At 39.5% G+C, this 21,747-nt stretch overlaps 2 protein-coding genes across 5 annotated transcripts; one reads left to right on the top strand and one right to left on the bottom strand.

The window, feature by feature from the left end:
• The first annotated feature begins 5,229 nt into the window (after window positions 1-5,229).
• LOC119546301 (sodium/potassium-transporting ATPase subunit beta-1) lies at window positions 5,230-14,424 on the top strand. The gene is made up of 4 exons (XM_037852492.1): window positions 5,230-5,818; window positions 12,962-13,219; window positions 13,280-13,539; window positions 13,599-14,424. Exons 1-4 carry the CDS (start codon window positions 5,686-5,688, stop codon window positions 13,875-13,877), a joined length of 930 nt encoding a protein of 309 aa, XP_037708420.1. The 5' UTR covers window positions 5,230-5,685; the 3' UTR covers window positions 13,878-14,424.
• Window positions 14,425-14,677: 253 nt separating this feature from the next.
• LOC119546300 (uncharacterized protein KIAA0513) lies at window positions 14,678-21,057 on the bottom strand. 4 transcript variants are annotated; one of them, XM_037852489.1, is made up of 8 exons: window positions 20,892-21,057; window positions 20,192-20,721; window positions 18,795-18,858; window positions 18,614-18,727; window positions 16,903-18,187; window positions 15,756-15,850; window positions 15,616-15,693; window positions 14,678-15,557 (listed from the first exon to the last, which is right to left on the bottom strand). In XM_037852489.1, the coding sequence occupies exons 2-7, from the start codon at window positions 20,390-20,392 to the stop codon at window positions 15,617-15,619; spliced, it is 1,836 nt and encodes a 611-aa protein (XP_037708417.1). In that variant the 5' UTR covers window positions 20,393-20,721; window positions 20,892-21,057; the 3' UTR covers window positions 14,678-15,557; window position 15,616. The 4 variants fall into 4 exon arrangements, with proteins under 4 accessions (XP_037708417.1, XP_037708418.1, XP_037708416.1 ...); XM_037852490.1 differs by having other exon boundaries at window positions 20,919-21,035; XM_037852488.1 differs by having other exon boundaries at window positions 20,192-21,057.
• Window positions 21,058-21,747: the final 690 nt, after the last annotated feature.

The following is a 21,747-nucleotide window of genomic DNA, read 5'->3' as shown; positions in this document are numbered from 1 at the left end:
CGATGAAAGTTACACATTAGACTATAAAGCTGAACACCAAGATGGAAAATAATTGAACGGGATGGTAATAGCCAATCCTGAATCTCATTAAGCTCTGAACATAATATCAATCAAATGCAACAAATTTACAGCAATTAATCCAAACTGCCATTTCCAATAAATCAACAAACAAAATCTTTAGATATTAAAATTTATAACGAAAATTTTAAGATTTCATTTTTGAGTCTGCTATACATGTAACCAAAACAGACCAATTTTGTCAACCAAAAACCAAGTTTAATATTTACAGCTAGCTTCAGAATATACCATATTTATAAATAACATAGTCAAACGTGAAAGCTCTACATCACACTTTGGTCAAAAACATTTGGAAACCAGAAAATTGTAACTTCGGTAAATTTGTAAGTTTATAACATAATAATAATTGCGAAGAGATAAAATTTGAGAAAATTACTTGAATTGAGACGGCTAAGAGACGCGAATCGCTTTCAAATCTTTTTCAATAAAAATAAAATGAAAGTAGTCAGAAACAAATTTGTTTGTTTGTTTGTTTTATTTAACACAAAGGTTGGTTAGGTTATACGAAAGCTAAATCTCGTCTTCGGTTTAAGATAGACGTATACCAAAAAATTATTTGATGGGCATATGACATACTTTTGGATTTACGTAAACGTTGTGGCCCAGCTATGATAAGATAATGATAGCGTTGATAATGCGATATCACACGAATCTCTACCGTCACCTGGCACTGGTCAGCCACTGACTGATAAATAAACTTAAAGCCAGATCGATTGGCTTTTATTTGTATATAATCACTTATGTAGGTATGCGGTAAGAATCAATTTTATCAGCTCAAATTATAAGTCGGCCAAATGCGTCATTCAAAACCATTAACGAAGCGTTTGTTTGCTTTTCGATATTTTGTTTATTTTTAAAATGCCGGGCGAAAAGTATACACTAACATAACTTTTATTACTTGAGAAAGAATTAAAAAGCTTGAGGATCCAGCTCGTTCGCATTTCTGAATTTTCTTAAAGTGAGGCAAAAAAACTATAATTAGTGTGTACACATAGGTAATCTCTACAAGTGCAAAAGTATCAGATAAGGATAAGACAGTGCTGCTATAAAAATCTTATTTTCGTAAATAATTTACTTTCTACCATAAAATAATAATATAGCTAAAATTTTTCAACTGGTTGAATTAAATATTAACCACTAACAATTTGAAATATTTGTTTGATGTCAATAGATCAGACACGAAAAATGGAAACTAGTCTTTAAACATTTTATCTTTTCCGAGTATTTAAGTGGATCTTTACTGGTATAGTTTAGTCAACTCAGTACACATGTAGATATGTACAAAATGACAACGATGTATACCCGCTAATTGACAGCTAATTAGTTGAATGACAGACCGTTGTCCACAGAACTTAAGCCAAATAGCTGTGGAATACTTCGGTAAATAAAAAAAATCATGGCACAATTGAGGAAGCTTTCTGAGATTGAAAGATCGACACGCTCACGCACACAGGAATCGCTGAAAATCGGTATGGACCAGGATGAACTGGTTGTGCGAAGATGTACTCGGGGATAAGGGAGATCTGTCATCTGTAATTACATTTGCTTAATTTGGAGTTCAAATTGAGCCGAGGCGTGAGCCGGACAAGGCAGTTTCTTTCACGTTCAGCACTTGTTTGGATATAACCAGACAAATCCAAGCGAGGAAGTCATGAAGTTACAGCTTCTAAACATTTTAACCTACAGATGTGTTATTTGCATTTGTCACCAAAGAGGTATTTGTGCACACATTTTACAAATACCGCAAATACCTCTAGTCTTTATGATTACTTCAATGATTTTGTTCTTAAATAGTTCTTAAATAATATTTGAGAAAAGACTGCAGGTTGTTTTTGGAATTTTTTTTCCTAGAATTGTATTCAAAGTAAAATTAAAATTTTTTTTTATACCACACAGTAAATTTAAGTAAAAATCCATGCAGTTATACGCGTATTTTTTTTTAAATAGTTCTTTAAATTAAGAACAAGCTGTGTAGAGCTACTCCTAAAACCGAAAATACTCTATTTTGTTAGATTCCACAAATATTTTTAAAATATAATCCTATCTCGCAAAGATAGAAGAGATAATAGATACACACTTATCAGCGACTTATGATAAACGGCTCTCCGAAACTCCCATAAGCGCATCTCGTCTGAGAACTCAATAAACTCAGATGCAGGAATTGCGCCTTACAATTGAGTTGTCTTCATAATGTGCCCACACTGCCGTTGTCAAGTGTAATTTAATCAACTCATCATTACAACAGTGAAGTACAGAGATACATGAACATAATACCGTGACCATTTATCCATGCACCTCCATACACATAATCAGCAGCAACAGTCCAAGAAAGAGGAAAATTGGCAATGGCAACCCATTGTTGGGGGAGTTGGGGTTCTGCGAGGGGGTTGCCATGCAGGAGGAAGTGCACATTTGCGGGAATTAATGAATGCGAAAGTTCTTGACACTAGGCAACGTTTCATACACTCGACAAAAGTATAGTTACAATGGGCTCTTTTACTAAATAATGGTTTTAAGTAGTAAACCCATTTTTTAAATAATACTCTTTAAAAAAAATTTAGAGTGTCCATTTTTTTTACTATTTTTAAAACTGCCTCATTTTTGGAACCCTTAAAATATTTTTTTTTTTCCTGTTTAAGGTATTATTGCATTGAAATACAATTTTTATACAAAACTGACAGGCAAAAATAATCATTAGCTAAACTTAATGTCCGCAGAGAAAATTCTGACGTTCTCATCTAAGTTGAAAATGTTCTTAAAAATAGAACGACATTTTTAAGTTGAAAATGTTTTTATTTTGCTCGAATGAAGTTTAATTGGCGGTATTTATGCACATTGTATATCTCAACAAATAAACTATTAGTTCAGTCCGTAGTGTATACTTAAAAGATGTTCTAATATTGAGAACATTGATACCAAAATGTACTCATCGGTTTTAAAGTTCTCATGTTCCCAATTCCAGAACAATGTTCTTGGATATTTCTCTCTGTGTGACAGAAATATAATTTATAACAATATTTAACGAAAACAAATGTGTAATGAAGCTCTATTCTTTTCTTCAGTGCAGCATTAGCATTATCCAGATGCTGATGACGACGAACAATGATTGAGGGACAATAACAAAGAAAGTTTTCCCGCTTTCCGCGTGGAAATTTCCAAGGCCCAAAGCAGCCAAAAAACTGATCCAACAGTTTGGGAGAGCGTGGAAAAGCAAAACAAAGCGGGTTTATTGGGGAGCGAGCATAATGAGAGCAACAGTGGTGGGAGGTGGGCAGTGTGGTGGAGCGGGTGGCGCGGGGCGGGGGTTGTGGGTGGAGTGTATTGGAGCCAATGTACTCAACTCTTAGCGCATGTCAAAAAGAGAGTGGGAGAGCGAAAGATTGTGAGAGAACTGTGCTGGTATGCGTGTGATTTTCTTTGTGCCTTGTATTTTAATATTTATAAAGCAGGGGCGCATTCAACTCTTTGAGGGTTGAGTGGGGCCCCTGCCTTTTTATACAAAGCATTCGGCTGCACTGGCAGAAACTGCTTGGCCCAATCAACCACCCTCGGGTGTGTTGTCGTCTGGCCGCTGTCTGCACACTCAATCATTTATTCTATTTGCGTAGCCAGTGAAAGAGTCAGAGAGAAAAGGCGAGACAGAGAGAGGCAAGGTAAGACACAGCGAAACCACAAGCTAACACACACACACCTTGGCTAAGCCGCCCGCTGCCCACCACCCCCTTTAGCCCACATGCTTTTGCTTTGGTCTTTTTTTGTTGCTTGGCAAAGTGTCGAAAACGTTCAACAGCTGTCGGCGTCACACTGCGAGAAAACAACTATATGTACCTATACCTATAACCACAGATTTTACAGACATGCAACACTGCGAATGTTTAATATTGTAAGTACAATTTTCTTGAGATTCCAAGGAGGATACTTCATGTGTTACAATTTTGTTGGTATTATATTTATTCACAGTACTTATTTAATGCACTAGAAAGTATGTATATTTCTGATTCCAATTTTTTCCTATTTGATCTAGCCCCGTCCTTCTATCTAAAGGTTCCCAGAAACTATAAGAGAGCAATGAAAGAAAAATTTCTCATCTAACAATTAGGGTATTCAATTGCGTTGCAAACGTTTGAAAAGTGTAAGCAGTTCCAACAACAATTTCCATACAAAACAGTTTTCAAGGCCTACAACTCCCCAGCCTATGTATACAAATCTGTTGTACTTGTGTAGAAATAAGGGGTTAATAATGGGTAGGAATTTGATCTAAAATACTAAAAATATACTGAAAAGTTGGGTTTAAATCCATGGTAATGACAGTGAAAGGAAAGAAACAAATTTGAAATTTAAATGAAAAAGAAAAAAATTTGTCTTCTATAAAACAAAATCATTCAATAACAATTTCAATGGAAGAAAAACCCCCAAGAAAGCGAGCCAGAGAGGTCGAAACTAAGCGATGGTCTGAGAGAGAAGTTAATAAAAGGCCTAGATTATATGTTGGAGCAATACAAAAATTTAAAAGTTATCTTTCTTTTGTACGTCAACTTTCTGCAACGATGTTTTAAAATAGAGGGCGTTCAAAATTCACGTCTGGCAAACTCACAAAGTTTACACTTTTGCAACGCAATTGAATACCCTAAATATGGTTTTACTTTAATTATTTAGCTACCAATATTTTAGGTTTGTATAAAATCGCTCTTATCCTGCATGTACCACCCAAATCCTTGGGTGGTGCTAAAAAATATGCAACAAGAACTGCACACTTATTAAAAGGAAATTTGAAATTCGTCCTAATTCTTTCTTAAAGAGGGAAAGTAATATATTAAAAAGCTGTTCTAAATTCAGGTACTTAAGGATCCCATCAGAGCTGTGTATAAGTTTTCGGGACGCTTCTAAGGACCCATCATCTCTACTAATTTTTTCCTTAAAGTGAAAAGTCCTTTAAAATCAATTTTTAATTTTCCAAAAATAAATATATATTTCCCTGAAAAGGGCTCTCCCCTTTCTTTCAGTGCCACATCACTCTTATCTTGAAGCTTTGTTGGGAGAACGCAAGAGATAGAGAGAGCCAGGCGCGTGGTGTGCCTGTGTGTGAGTGTTGAGGGGCGAAGAACGCTGGCGTTGTTTTCCGTTTTTCGCCTCGCTGGGGCTGCGTTCGCTTAGTTGGTGATCTTTCGCCGAGAGCGCAGCACGCAGCACGCATCCCCAATCGCAGTCGCAGGAAGCAGCGGCACCCAGAGTTGGCAACAACTTCTCGTGGCTCCCAGTCCGTTTGTGTTTTTTCTGCCTCCGTTCCGGCTTCTTCCGCGTCCCAAAATCGGTTCTAACTCACTTAACAGCGGTGCAGACCGACCGAGTATTCGAACCGCGAATAATTGCATAATTACAAGATTTTCAAAATATATTCAAGAGTGCTGCGAGTGCGAAAATAAATGAGAATTCATTTCCGAGTCTGCTGAATCATCGCATATAGACTGCTCTACGTATACGAAAATCAGTTTTCATAGCCTTCGCGCCCGTCCACGTCATCGACGAAAAACATATAAAACTAATTTTCGAATCCAATCGAAAAACTAACAACCTAACCGTAAACAAGTGCGAAAGAACTGCGCCAAAATGTCAAAGAATAACGGAAAGGGCGGCAAAGGCGAATTCGAATTCCCGCAGCCAGCGAAGAAGCAAACCTTCTCGCAAATGATCTACGATCCCCAGGATGGAACCTTTTTCGGACGTACCGGCAAAAGTTGGAGTAAGTAATCCTATTGCACTTGAAAAAAATTGAAATCATAGGTGGGATTTTAATGAAAGATCATAAAATACCCCCATTGTGAGATTTCGAGTAATTCAAGCACGGATTCTATAAAAAATTTTATCCTAACCACTGACAGTTTCAACTTTTTTTCTAAATAATATATATTCATATATAAAACTGTCAAAAGTGCAAAAACTGGTGAGGAATGAGTTCCAAATTTTCTTGCAATGACTCGTCTTTAGAGTTATCTTTTTACGCATTCTAACATTCTACCGATAGAGCTCCATATAACAACCAAATGAGATATCCTCATCAACTCCACAATCTCTCTGTACATAGAAACAAAAATGTTATTGTTTATTGCATATAACCAGCCACATGTCCGTCATTTGGTTATGGAAACTATATATACAAAGCGTGTGTTTTGTAAATAAGGCTTATCAGTTGATTTGACGAGTCATATTGTGGGAGAAGTGAGATGAGGTAGAGAAGCTGCTTCGGAAATCTCCCTCGAAAATGTTTAGTCAACCGCCGTAAAGAAGATAAAAAACATTGTGAGCCAACGTGATAAAGGGGATTTTTTATAGGCAGTCATTAAAAATATTATTAGGAATTACAACCGTCTTGAGCAACTGCTGACAACGTGTTACAGACTAAGTAACAAGAATCTAGGCAGGCACAAGTCTAAAAAGCTTTTTTAAAATCTGAAAATTAACAAATGGTTGCTTTGCTTCCACTCATTCGTTTTTTCCTTGTTTAATTGCCTTTTATAATTTGGCTGCCGATCCCTCGATTTTTGCTACCCACAAAGCATAGCGAAGCATATTTCAACGATAATGCGAATTCTTGAGTTCTCGAAAATGGACACGGATTCACGTTCGCAAAAGTAGGGAATTGGGGGAAAACGTGAGAGGGCCGGGTGCTGAGTAGAGAGCAGATCGCTTTTATCGCCTATAATATTTGCCTTCTTATAATGGGTTCTGTAAACATATTCAAGGTTTCGTTCAGAGAGAAAAAGTGGGATTTCTCGCTCTCACGATACCAATATTTCAAAGAGCTGTCGATTGCAATACAAACTGCTGAAACACTAGAATTTCTGAATAGTTTCGAGCATTTCTCTGGACGTTTAAATGGAGCACCTATGTATGCAAATGGACACCACAGTTCACATGTTCGCAACCTCTTATCGGAAACACACTGAAAAATTCCCTTGACGTCATTTGTTTGCTTTTAATTAAGTTGGACGAGTTCGCTCCCAATTTATCGAAATGTTTAAACTGATGTATAATTTATTAAACAAATTAAAGCCACAGGAGAACCTCCGAAAAGCTGTAATAACTTTTTATGCTAATTCCAAGTCTCAACTCGCTTGTTATGGGAGCCCAGCCCCGAAGAACTTAACCCTCTGTTGACACACCTGCTTCGCACAACAGATGTCGGTATATCTATTTAATGAAAACTACTTTCTGGACATACATAATATACATACAAAGGTTAAAGTGTTTGCTTTGCCTCCTGCTAATTCCTATCATTAAATCGGGTTCGTGGTGCATGTCCTTTTGATTTTCCACTGCTTATTGCCCGGCAATTTTAGTCATGTGTGGTGCATTAGTGGGAGTATTAAATGGCAACGACCCCATGCAAAAAAGTGTCGAGTTCTAAGCTAAAGTCAAGCAAAACACACACTAGATCTAAATTCCCCAATTTAATTTACGATCGCCGGTGAAAATTCGATTTCATTTCCGATTCCAAACGAAGGCAAAACATTGGACGGTTGGCTAGGCTTTGATTTCCATTAATTAACGCAATGAGAACTTGTTTAGGTTCAAGCTGGTTGAGTTTTAGGAGCGGATGAACCTTCTCGTAGAACCGGTTCAGCGGGTTTATGTGTTTATTTTTTGTTTTTTTTTTGGAAATGCTTTCGCTTTATTACACATTTTAATTCTCTAGAGTATGCACAGTGAGAAAATTAAAAATATGGGGTATCAAAATAAATTATATATTTATATTAAAATATATTTTTTTTCGTTCGATATTTTTACTAAGCTCGTGGCATTTTAAATAGGTATTTTTAGAAAAAAAGTTTCTGTATAGAATATACTGCTGCGGATATCAGATCAATGCAACCGCAAATCAGCAGGGATGGCAGACAAATCAGTGCCCTAGCCAGTTTCTAAATCGGGCTCAAACCGGCTAGAACCGCATTTCCCCGGCAACATCTGATTTTCCCATTAATCGCCCCCGCCACGCCCCCCAGTCTGCTTACATTGACATGCTGCTAACTAATTGTCACGATAGCGACAAGTCTACGATAAAATACACAATTCAATTAAAGCACAGGAAACTAGCCTAATTTGCTTAAGTTAATTTCGAATTAAATATATCTTTCACTGAACAGTATAGAATTAAATTTAGTCTTTGGTTTTCTAGTTGTTTTTATCTTTTCGACAGTTTATTTCATTATACTAAAGCAAATATTGGCTTTCTAAATATTTAACTATGGCAAAGAAATAATACAAATTCTATATTATTTACTCTACCCTTTCAAGTTCCATTTTAGTTCTTCATATTTATTTTTCTTTTTTAGTTTTTTCTTGATCATATTCTTAAAAGGCTTAAATAAACATTGTTCCCATGTACACACCTTATAGCTAGTTGTCGATATTCAAACAAAACGCAATCATAGAAAGCGATCGGAAAACTTTTCTGCTGCCTGTTTCCACGCACTTTGAACAATTCGGCAATTACCAATTTGCCCTGAACCAAATAAAAAACCCAGTGGGGTTGGACCCGTACCACCCGCATTCTTACCCAGAAATAATCAGCAAACTAAACGTTTGCAATGTTTGCCGTGGGCGGGGCAATCGGGGCTTCCCCTCGTTAACATGTGAAATTAATTCACTTAAAATGCCGCAAAGTATGCTATAGGCCCTAAGCACACAGACGGCTAAAAGAAAGATGGCCAAAGGATCCTGGGTGTGTTGCTGTGTTGGTGTGTGTGTCTGTGTTTTGTGCCTGTGGTGGTGACGCATGGCCAAAGGGTGCGGCGAATAGCAACATATAAAGCGGCGCCACAGAGACGGCTTATTGGCAATGAGGACGAAACGGGACGGGATGGTAGGTGGATTCAGATGGGGAGGTGACGTGACCCACTCAATCTGGCCGGATCTGGTCCGGGGGTAATGAGTATAATATAATGATGGCAGGCACCAACAAGTTGCATCCTTGTTCTTATTCCATTTCTTTCTGCCTCTCCTTGGCCAGGACTTTCGTCTCGGTGGCGTCATAATTGTTGCTTTCCCCTAGTTCCGTTTAGGCACCCGTGCCCAGGTACACTTAGAAAAACTACTTTCTGATTCCTTGAAAGGTTTAATAATATAATCTTGCAAGATTAAATTATTAACGTCTTCTTAATTACATAAAATATAAAATACATTTGAACATAGCTAATAATAAACTTGGAATACATCATATAATAGCTAGGACCTCCTAAATTTTATAGGGTTAACATAATTGGAATATATGTTTTCAACTTAGGGTAAAGAAAATGTAGAAATATAAACATTCGAACTTAGCTAATAATAAAGTTGGAATACATCACATAATGGCTTAGGCCTCCTAAATTTTATAGGTTTAACGTAATTGGAATTTAAGGTTTTAACTTAGGGTAAAGAAAATGTGGAAAGATTTATTGACTTTTAAAGTACATATTTACATATTTAGATATATAGCTAGTAAGGGTACATTTCTGTGAATGTAAGAGCCAAGCCTAAGGCAATTTGACACCCCTATTTCTAAGAACCTAATGCAAAGTTGGTTTCAAATTTCTTGTTTTAGGTCTAGAACAGCCCTTGTAACTAAACGTGGGATTTTACTTGAAAACTAAATACGCGAAATCCTACAACTTATATATTCCAAGCTGTTTTACTTATTTTTATCCATATCATGATCGTTGGCCATTTCTAAAGTCAACTTGTCACACACTCATTACATAAATGAGCTATGGTTGCACATGTGCAGGCCGTTAACCGATTTCCCACAACTACGCGGCTTACTGGTCAAATGTGCAAATTAAGCCACTTGACAAGTGGTGTCCTGGATTCTGGCCATATGTGCGTCCAACACGTAACTAAATTATTAAGCTCACTCGGGGTAGCCTTGGTGGTTTCACTTGGATGACGCCTAGAACGGAGCGAGGTTATCAATCGTTGGTCATGCAAACCGCCGAGCGTTTCCAGCACTTTTGGGTTGGGTTTTCCGGGGATGGGGATGTGGATGGTGATGGTGATGGGAATGGGGATGTCGATGAGGAGGGAGTGGCGCTTTTTATATGGGTCACGGGTCCTTTAAGTTTGTTTACCGCACCAGCGGACGTACGAACCGACAAGGATAAGCGAAGCCCTCGTTCTCTCCATGATTGTCCAGTGTTATTATAAAAACTTGGTCACTGAGTTGCACCACTCCACCTAACCACTCACCACGACTGGTTGCACAAGGGTACCAGTGTGGGTGGCAGGCCATATAAGTAAAGTTTCCTTCATGAGTCGCATTTACTGTTATGCATAAACTTGATACCGCCCGCCGACATCTTGTTTGACTTTTATATAAGTGTTGAATAAGTTTTGAGCCAGAACACGAGGACTCTCTGTCACTTGTCCTTCGGGATAAAAGTATTTCTGGCTTGAAAATGTTATAATGCCGTTTTGCTGATCTCTTTTACTGACAGATTCTTTTTCGTAATTATAGCTGCCAGATCGAAAGTTTATTTTCGGAACTTTGGCATATATTCCAAAAAATAAACACATTTCAAGGCAAGAAAATGCCATAACTGAAAAATCGTCTGGCAACAAAATTGACTTGAAATCTTGATATTTTAAATGGAAATTTTCACTTAGGGAGCGAACATTAATTTAGAAATGTTGGCCTTATTCCTAGACCAATACTTTCGAGTATAATGGGACTGTAATTTTCCTTATCTCTACCATAGTGTCATTGCCATCAAAAAGAAAACTCATTTATCATATGTGCCATCAAGTTTTTACTTAGCAATAAAAAGTAAATTACGAGAAACCATATTTTTACGATGTTTCCACTAATGCAACAATGCCCCCTGGGGCATGAAAAATACAAACAAATGTAATAAATATATTCATGATTTCAGATACATTTGCTGCATACGTAGTTAGGAGTACAAGGCCTGCAGTAGACATATGTAGTGGCTTCTATATAGCGTATACATTATATTTCTGTACGAGTATCCAATGAAGTGGAGTAGACAACTTATCGATTTCAGTGGGAAAGGCAATGGCGGTCCCTCCTGGTGCGAGTTTTTCTAATGCCTCATTCAGCGAAGACATAAGAATGTTTGGGGACTCTGCCGTCATGTAATCGTAAGCGTGTAGACCAGAATTCCTTACACATCGGATATTGGTGGCCAACGCCACAGGCCGTCGCGTCGTCCCACCTTGCCAGGCGGCGATTGGGATTGGGATTGGAAATGGAAATGGGGTAGAGGTTGGATGGTTGGGTGGTTCGGTGGTTCGGAGGTTCGGCGGAAGACTGGCGTCGCACCACCCATAGTCTGCCCCGGCATTTGTCTATGACTGGGTCCGCACTGGTCATTGCCAAACTTATTTCCTTGTACTTGAACGCAATTATTTCCCATTTGGACTTGGCAACAAGCAGTCGAGCCATTTGGCGGACTCTGAAACTTTGATGAGCAACAGAAAACTCAAATATGGAAAAGTCGTTACCAACCGATGGCAAAGGCCATCGATTACCAATTGATAGCTCCTGTCATAAAATATTGGAGCCGGTCAAGACCGGATATTCTCTTGTGCCTTAATAAGTGAGGAATACAAAAATATATAAATATCTATTTTGCCATTTGAGATAACACCTATGCAGTATTGTAGATATGTAAGCTCGATCACAAAGTTATCAAACAAAAAGTTAACAAGGCATTTTTACAAAGTTTTGCTATTTTGTTTTTCCTTAAAAATTCTTGAGACTCAGCTTTATTAGTGCAACATAAGCCGAAGAACAGCTAAGTCATCACCAATCGAAGGGAACACAATCGATTACCAAGTGATTAATTAATGGGTACTTCAATATGGAAGAACCAAATTGTGACTTACTGGTTCGAGGCAGTTTTTAATCGACCGCTTTCGAAAAGACCTTACCAAGGCCCATCGATAGCTGAGTGCTACCGGTTTGCCCGAACAGGTCAATATCAACCCCGTATCGAGTAATTTCCTCTTGCCTTTGTCACCTACTGTACTTTGGGCTCCGTGCATTGTATTCGATATTCATTCATACGATTAATTTGTTTGGAAATTTGAGCTCGGTTGCCGCTGTCAATTTCGGTTTGTCGATGTTGTCGCTCATTTATGCAATTGCTATGGGGCTTGGCCAGTCAGGCGCCCGATGTCCGATGTCCGGTGTTTTGTGTCCGGTGGCCGCAGGGAAGTGATAAACAGCCCACTGAATTCCAGCTGAGTCGTCAATGGTAATGACATTGAAATACTGAAAAACGCCGGTACCTGCCCCTGTTTGTTGTTTCTGGTCTTATTTACTGCACTCGTCGTAAGCGTTCGATTAGCTGCGTGCTCGTTTTCGATTGCATAAGCCCTGTCCCCATTCTCTTGTTCATCCCCATTTTCATTCCCAATCCCAGATCTCCCCCTATTCATCCAGTGTCACTCGTTTCGCAAATGACAGAAACAATCAAATCGTAATCAGATACAAAAGGTAGATGCAAAGACTGCAAAACATCTTTTATAATGAACTTGGGACTATGTACGCCTTTAAGCATATTAAGAAAAGAAGTACTCTGACTTATAAAGAAAGATTTATCATTCTTGCTCATGACTCAAGCTTCCGTTTATAAAAAAATGTGAATTGTATTCAGATTTTCGGATGTGTGAATGTGTTTTAGTTTTAACAATGAATAAGTAATTCCGAATTAATACTTAATTATGTTTTGTTATTATCTATGTGTTGAAAACGGTATACTCAATTATAAGAATCACCGCACATATCCAGTTAATTAAAATTTATAAATCCTTACCAAATAATTCTAGTATAAAATATATTTTGACTAATCCTAATGAAATTACCATCTTATCTCATTCGTTTCAGGTCAGCTAATGCTGTTCTACACGATCTTCTACATCGTGCTGGCCGCCCTCTTCACCATTTGCATGCAGGGTCTGTTGTCCACCGTCAACGATGAGGAACCCAAGTGGAAGCTGGACGACTCGATCATTGGCACCAATCCCGGCCTGGGATTCCGACCCTTGAGTGAGCAGACCGAGCGTGGATCGGTGATCTCCTTCGACGGCAAGAAGGATGCCGAGAGTAATTACTGGATCGAGCTGATTGATGACTTCCTAAAGGGTAAGCTAACTTGACTTCTATTACATACAAGCGAGCCAAACATAAATATATTTATTTTAGACTACAACCACACCGAGGGTCGAAAGATGCAGCACTGCAGCTTCGGACAGACCCGCAATCACTCAGATGTTTGCGTGGTCAACATCGATCTGTTTGGCAGCTGCTCGAAGAACAACAGCTACGGCTATAAGACGAACCAGCCTTGCATATTCCTTAAGCTGAACAAGATCTATGGCTGGGAGCCGCAGGTTTACGAGGAGGAGCAGAAGGGCATGCCAGATGATCTGAAGAAGGTGATCAATGAGACGAAGAAGGAGGAGGTAGGTTGGGTCAAGGGTTTACCATCTGGATTCCATTTAAATTATGCTTTTTTCTTTAGCGCCAGCAAATCTGGGTGAGCTGCAACGGACACTTGGGCAAGGATAAGGAGCACTTCGAGAACATCAGGTACTTCCCCACCCAGGGATTCCCCAGCTACTACTACCCGTACGAGAACCAACCAGGCTATCTGAGTCCCCTCGTCGCCGTGCAGTTCAACTCGCCGCCAAAGGGTCAAATGTTGGATGTGGAGTGCCGTGCCTGGGCCAAGAACATCCACTACAGCGGCAGTGCCCGCGATCGCATGGGGTCCGTGACCTTCCAGGTCATCGTGGACTAGGTCGCCAACTTGTGATCGCAACAAAAATAAAAACAACACTAGCCGTACACTGGGCGAGGATACGGCAACCAAGTCGGAGACCAATTACCACTTGCCTTACTGCAAGAGATACACACATATGCGTACATAGATATATATATATATGGAAAAGCTAGCGACCTTAGGTTCTCGAGTGCATTGTATATATTTATACGAAATATTGATCCGACCGTCAATTGAGTTCTGAACATCTGGCCTGACATGAAAATAGAAAAGTCGAAAATCTTGAAATTAAAGTTCAATCCGTACACACGCAATTGTTGTTATAGCTTTTAGCTTGTCTATTGCTATCGGTTATTATTATTAATATTTATCTTATTATTTCATAACGAAATCTTGTAAATTTTATCATTATTTTCTGTCAGTTGTATTTAGTTTTTATTTATAAATGTTAAAGAATGCCCGAAAAACTCTTTGTTTCCTGCACACAGCCCTGGGCTTGTTCAATTTGTACAAAGAAGTAACTAAATAAATTAAAATTGTTAAACGTATGCAAGTAACGGAAAAACATATAATGGAAAATGAAACATTTTGACTTAAGTTAATGTCGATTATTTTTTCAAACTGGAAAGTATTCAAGAACCTCTATGTAGTGCAATTTTTAAACCATTAACCGCAGCAACAAAGAAATTCCAGTCATACCTATGCGACTAACAAAATACAATTTTTAATTTATTTCAAACATATTTTCATTCACACAAAAAAAAGTTAAGCGAATAATGTTCTTGTGTTGCATCATTTTAATAAAGAAACAGATAATATAAGTATTTAAGTCGTATTTTGATTTTATTTTATGGGAGTCGAAAACTTCAAATCAATAAATTTCGCTCAAATGCTAGAGAATTGTCTTTGATATTTTGTACAAACTATGGCCTACTTTTTGGCGGTTGCCGTACAAAAGTAATTGAAATCTTGGAGGAAAATCTTTCGACCGATCGGAACTTTACTGCAACTATTTGATATTTGTTAGACTTTTATTAATTTGAATGTATTAAACAATTATTAAATATTATCTCTTACATTATAAACATACATAGCATAATTATTGATCTTGATTTGTAACATTTAAACTGCGATATTTTAAATATTTTGCATTGCATAATTCCGGTACACGTAAATATTTAGGTCTATATAAAGTAATCACAAAATATTATTATCACAATTTATAGATACATGTACATATCAGTATTTGTTTAAATGTCCTCCTACCTTTCGCAGAAATGATATTCTTGTAACTGGCTTGGACTTAAAACATTTTTTTGATATGCGATCCGAATTCGTTTTTCTTTAAGGAAAACTAAAAGGTATGAGACTAATCATTACTTATAATATAAAAATAATAACACTTGCAGAATTATAGTATTTAAATTATCGACATGTTTTGTGATTTATTGATGATTGAGGCAATTCTTAATTTAATTTCAGAGCATGCCAAACTCGTTACAAGAATCCCTTCTTCGTTAATATCTTTACGGTTACAACAACACGAGTAAAAACATTGGATTTCAGATAAACCTTCATTGATCTGCTACTTAGTTAGGATTAGCTTGGAGTTGTCGGCTGACTTAAGACAAAAGTTTAGCTTTAGTTGAGACGAAGATTGAAACACGATTTCGTTAGGTACTTTTACAATTGTTACTGCTGTAAGAGTTAGGAGGGGGTTACATCAGTTATAACGATTTAAGGTCATTAAATTCACCTCAGGCGTGGCGGGCTCCCCAAAGTTGCGTCTCGTGGTACATTCGATAGATATTGTCTCTAATAAGTTTGGCTTTATCTGGGTTGTTTGGAAATTATAGTGATTATTTAAATACTTCTGACAATGTTAATTTCTCTTACCCTTTGGTAGGTTAAGGGCCACCACATTCTTTTTCAGGAAGTCAAGACACAATTCTTGGGATGTGCCTAGTGAGTGCATATTGCAAGTCAAGGCCCTGTGGATTAAAATAAAGTTATAATGTATCATATTTATTTATTTAAGATAGTTTAAAGCAACACTGCAGTAAGTATTTGTTTGCCTTTTAAATATTTCATACTAAAGGTTTATAAATAGTTTTTAATGAGCACTTTAATACTTAATATATTTATTAGCTTTTAACGCAAAATAATCAAATTGACACTAATTTGATACTAAAGGTTTATTAATATTTTTTAATGAGCACTTTAATACTTAAAATGTTTATTAGCTCTTAACGCAAAATAATCAAATTGACACTAATTTGGTACTAAAGGTTTATTAATATTTTTGAATGAGAACTTTAATACTTAATATATTTATTAGCTTTTAACGCAAAATAATCAAATTAACACTCATGTGTATGTTGGGCAGGGGTCGGCAGCGGCCTATCTAGTGAGCATAGATAAGAGTTCTGCCCATCCTCTGCTCGCTCACGTATAACGTAGATGTTCGTATGACTTCGGCTTGGGTCTTCGGGTCTTTTTTTTCTCAGCTTCGGCGTGTTTTTTTGCTGCTGCGGCAGACAATTTCAGTGCAAAACAGAGAATCGTCAGGCGTCAGAGCGCTGCGCGCCACTCACACTAATGCAAGACAAACTTGTGATGGTATGTGTGTGCCGACCACTGATGTAGGGTTATCAACAAATTAATCTAATCGGATTTAAAACAATAGATCTTCAAAGCTCGTTCATTGAGCAAAGGTTAGAAAGTTTAAAGCAACACTACAGTACGAATTTTTCCTAGTACATATTTGATACTAAAGGATTAGTAGTTTTTAATGTGCACGTAAACAGTAAATATATTTATTAGCTTTAATCGCAAAATTTTCAATTGACATGGTTTTCGTATATAGTGTTATCAAAAAATCAATCAAATCGGTTTTAAGTCAATATATCTTTAAATCTCGTGCTTTGAGCAAAGGACTTCCAAAGTACGTGCAACAAATTTTATTGAAATTTAATGCAAACTAAAGTTATGCGACTACTGGATGTGGCCCAACCCACTGAGAAAAAAAACGCCAAGGACTTACCCAAGCTGCCGAAATGCAATGTCCTCCTGCTCCCTGACCGACGGAGCCTGGGTGAGGCTGGTCTTGCTCTGCCTCCGGTTGGCCGGAACGGAGCCAGTGGACGCCGGAGCCGCCGGAGTGGCTGGTTGAACCGCCTGATGCGAGGAACTGGACGAGGAGTCGCCGCCTTTCTTCGACTTGGAAGGTGGCACATCTACCGCTCCTGATACCGCTCCTCCGGCTGCCTGCCGCTGCTGCTGCTTCAGCTGGCGGCGCTGCTGGCGCCTCATCTGACTCTGACCCCGGTGTTCCCGTTCCGCCTGCAGGGCGTCATGGAAGATGGCGTTCCAGAAGCGCGACTGCTGCCAGATGGGCTGCTGGCGCAGCGAGGAGAACAGGTACTCGCGATAGGGATCACAGCCGGGCACCTCGACCTCGTGGTAGAAGAGGAAACACAGGTTCATCAGCACTGCCGCCGGTCCGTAATCCTCGCACTCGCTGCACTCGAACAAAGCCAAGGCGAAGTACTGGGCCAGACCGCCAAAGGTGACCGAATCCAGGCGCTTGGACTTGTGGCGCTGCTCGGTGAGGAAGCGGGTGAACCACAGTCGGCCAATCTCCAGGCGCAGCAGCACCCCGAACTCCGACTTCAGCTCCAGGTCGACGGCAGCCGGGGATCCACCGAAGAGCAAGGCGGTAAAGTGTTTCATAAACTCCTTGACCGGCTCCTCACCCGCCCGACAATCCAGGCTGATGGAAGATGCCCACGAGGGCACCGAGTTCTGCGACTCCGAGCGGATGAAGTGCCGCCAGTCGGTGGACTCCATGCTGGGGCTGGCCAAAAGCTGGTCGGGCTCATCCCGCAGGCTGGTCAAAGTGCTGCTATTGGAGGCTCTACTTCGCGATGGGAGGCGCATGGAGTTGCTACCGCCCGCCCACTGCTGACGTCCCCCGGAGCCCGTCCCCCCAGTACCCCCCTCCGTGGGCGGCTGCACATCGATGTGCGGCGGCAGGGATTCGATCACCTCGCCAGTCCTCTGCGTATCCCTCTGCATGTCCATCTCACTGCGCCGGGCTCCGGCAATTTGCCTGGCCCTCTCATAGCCGCCGGAGTGGCGGGACTCTATGGAATCCGAGCGGGTGGTGCTGCTCACGTCATGGGATCGATTAGCAATGGGTTCGGGCAGTGAGATCGAACTGCTGTCGTCGCTGCTGCTGGAGCTGCTCGAGGAGCCAGAACTAGAGCGGAGTGGTCCAGCCAGTTTACTCGCCGCATGACGACCTCGCGATGGTTCCAGGCGGGGACCTGAATGAGGGTCAAGGGTAAATTAGTTAGAAGGGTTTCGAAAAAGAAAGAAAATCGTCAAAGACATCTACAAGATACAACCATGAACACAAGATGTTTTCTTTTCACAGTTATTTAAAATTAGGTTTGGCTATTTTATTAGCAGAACTACTTTTAAAATCAAAGGTTAACATTGCTAATAAATAAAAGCGAATATGTTTTGCCAGTTGGCACATCCAAACGAACACAACTTTTATCCACCTTCTTTCATAATAATAATCGTAATAATCTATATTTATCAATCCTAGATTTTTGGTTAAGTCAAAGACTTTTAGTTTAAATCAATCGGCTATAAGAGTGTGTAATATCTCAAGGAATTTGAAGTATCCCAACGGAAAAAGTCAAAACTTTATTAACTCATCAAATTAATTTTTTAAGTTCACTTACGTGGTGCCAAATTGGGCTGGCGATATCGTCCTGAGATGATCTCCTCGTGCGCTCGACGAGCCTTCACACGACGACCTTCGAAGTCGATCTTTGTGTAATCAATGGTCTCGTCAACTGAAGAGCAAGTCCATGATGTATTTAATAATACTCTTGTATTTATTAAGAACTTAAAGATACTCACACTTGGGTATATCCTCGTCGTCATCGCAGTAGTCTGAATCGCTGCTGCTGCTGCTAAGGGTCAACTGCACGTAAACAAAGTAACAGAAACATTTTAGGAGAAACTGGATCATGTGCGGTGTGCGTAATGTGCTTCACTGATGAATGTTTCAATATGGTGTATTTAAACCTAATTGTGTGACATTTCTGACAGGTAACTCAATGACATGTTTTAGAAAAGTATGTACAAACAGAGGTGTTCCCCACTTCGGAGAATATTTATTCTATGTTTAAGATTTATTCCATTACATTTATAGACATTTAATCAATCACCTATTTTAAATTTCTTGGGAAGAAGCAATCCATGAAATCCCCCACTGGCCCACATCTTATTAAACACTTGTGTAATTAAACCATCTTAACAACCTGCGATGAGTGTTTAAAAGAACACTCTCCATAATTGATAATCCGAAACAAAGAAAGCTGAAGGAAAATCGAATGTTGTTTCTTCTCCTCTTCTCTGGCTGGTGTAAATATAATTAATTTCAATCAAGGACGAGGCTGCAGCGCTGAGGGCCAAAGAAAGTCAAGTACAAAGGAGCAGCAGAGAATACATATACTCCTACCCCAACCCCTATCCGTTTCCAATTCCAGGCCCATCTGCAGCCATACCGGCATAGCCTCCCCCAAAACGCAGATTGGGGCCTCTAAATGAAGGTCAAACGAGTGCAGCAGCAAAGCGGAAACAGCAAGAACAAACAGCACAACAAAAGTATCAAAGTGTCAGTTGCTTTTGCAGCATAGACAGAACCCACACACAATCTGCCATGCCAGCCCAGCCCATCACCACCCCCAAGCACCTCTTGTCGCGTTCATTACCAAGGCTAACCCAGCTCAACCCTAGAGATGCGCGTCATAGCTAGTCGTGATTATAATGTAATCAAAAGCATAACCTATTGTCAGGGCCTTTATAACATAATCCAGTACGGAACAAAATAGTTATGGATATTACGAGTAATACGACTAGAGGTTGATTTACTAGCACTTATGTTCTTGAAATGGTTCGCCTTACAAGGTTTGTATTATGTAAGTTCAATCTTTAATCGTAATCTAGTTATTAGGTACATTGATCACAAACGTTACTTTAAAACCAAAATATCACCAGCATTTTTGGAAGTATAAGAACTAAATAGACCACAGTAAGTACTATGAAAAAGGTTATAACCTTGGTGTTGGCTGTATCTTTTATAATATACCATTATTATTCATGCAGAACTAACCACAGTCATATTACAATTTAATATAATAATTTAACGTGACCTATAACAGTTATCATATCATCATTTTAAATCACATAATGCAATTATAATATTTGACATACAATCACGCCACTCACGCAGCGCTCCCTAGCTAACATACCTTGTTTGATATTCCGTTGAGCAGCTCGTTGCTGTTGCCCAGCACTGTGAGGAACTTGGACTTGAGGGCCCCGATGCTGGGGGTCCGTTCCATAAACAATTTGATTTTCGATCGCTCGCCGGCAAAGCCAGCCGGTGGCGTTCCAGTTCCCGTTCCCGGCATCGCTCCCGGAGTGGGTGGCTGTGGTTTGGCATCGACCATGTCGAGGGTATTGGGATACCTGGGTCTCTAACCCTTTCCCGTTTGCTGCCCAACTGCCTTATGGGCGATATCTGGGCTTATAGAACCTCTACCTTGGTTTTATTTGGTTAACTGGGAGCGGCCGTAGAGTGTTGCAACTGCTGATGCTTCTAGTATCGATTTTTCATATGCATGTCATACGCTTTGGGTGAAGGTGAACTTCGTGCTCAGCTGCAGAATTTTGGCGCATTTCGTGTACTTGTCAAAGGAAACTTTTCAGGGTCTATAGGTTTCCAATAAACTCTACGCCTTTCTCAACAAATTTGATTTGATATTGGGCTCTTAAACAACTGCAAATTTATGTAATTTTATTATAAACCACACATCTTAACATTATAGTATATTTATGTATTTTTAAGCGTAGATTGCGGAAGCCTAAACTAAGTTTGGCCAAAGTAATGTCAGGAAAATCGGTAAATTATAAAGGCACTTCTTTGAGTTTTAGTACTTTGGGTATTACTTCTTGAGCGCCCAACTGGGATACTACATTTTCAATTCTCCCTGGCCCAAACACACACACAGGCGCACGCACACGCCCCTTTTTTACACGCAATACGGCAGGCGGGTGGCTAACGGTAAATATTTCCCATGAATTTTCCACACGCGTCTGTTGCCTGCAGCGAACATTGCGCGAATGCAGCCGGAAAATGCTGGCCAAAGTCGAAGTTGCGTTAACATTTGTCGGGCTTTACGTTCGCAGCTGTTATCGATTGTGTGGAAATTTACATAATATCTACATGCCGGCTCGAATAGATTTTTTGTGGGGAAAAGCTCAGGCGGAAAATATTGCAACTACATATTATCTACTCTTGAAAAAGCTTTCCCATAGCTTTACCCGGCATTTTAACTTGTTTACACACAGCTGGCGAGCAGCTGATCCATAAAACATCGGCTTGCGTCAACCGAGACAAGGTCAAAACGTGGGCGTTATGCTTTTTGGGGGGTTGTGGTTTGGGTGGGTGGACTCTATGGGTCACATCCCAAAAATGTGCGTGTCTGTTATTATCGAACTTTGACTCTGTCGCAGCCAATTTGATATGCATTGCATTTATTTTTAGACCAGCTAGCTAGCGGCTATCGAACGACCCCATACGAACCCATCTACAGGGGGGCCTTAATTCCATAATTCCCATAATCCCATAATATCTATCGCCCATCCATCGATATTGCCTCTTGATTTGCACCTCCGGCAGACAGCAGGTGGCCCGTGCCGATACTTTTATTGTATGTAGATACCATTTGTTCGATCTAAAAGTTATGGATGTTCTTTTTAATTGTTCTTATTGAATGTGCAGAAATTGTTCAAGGTTGGTCTG

Source organism: Drosophila subpulchrella, chromosome 2L (genome assembly GCF_014743375.2).
Source record: "Drosophila subpulchrella strain 33 F10 #4 breed RU33 chromosome 2L, RU_Dsub_v1.1 Primary Assembly, whole genome shotgun sequence".
NCBI classification, from domain to species: Eukaryota; Metazoa; Arthropoda; class Insecta; order Diptera; family Drosophilidae; genus Drosophila; species Drosophila subpulchrella.
The sequence above is the reverse complement of the archived record's forward strand: the minus strand, read 5'-3'. Positions and strand labels throughout refer to the sequence as shown.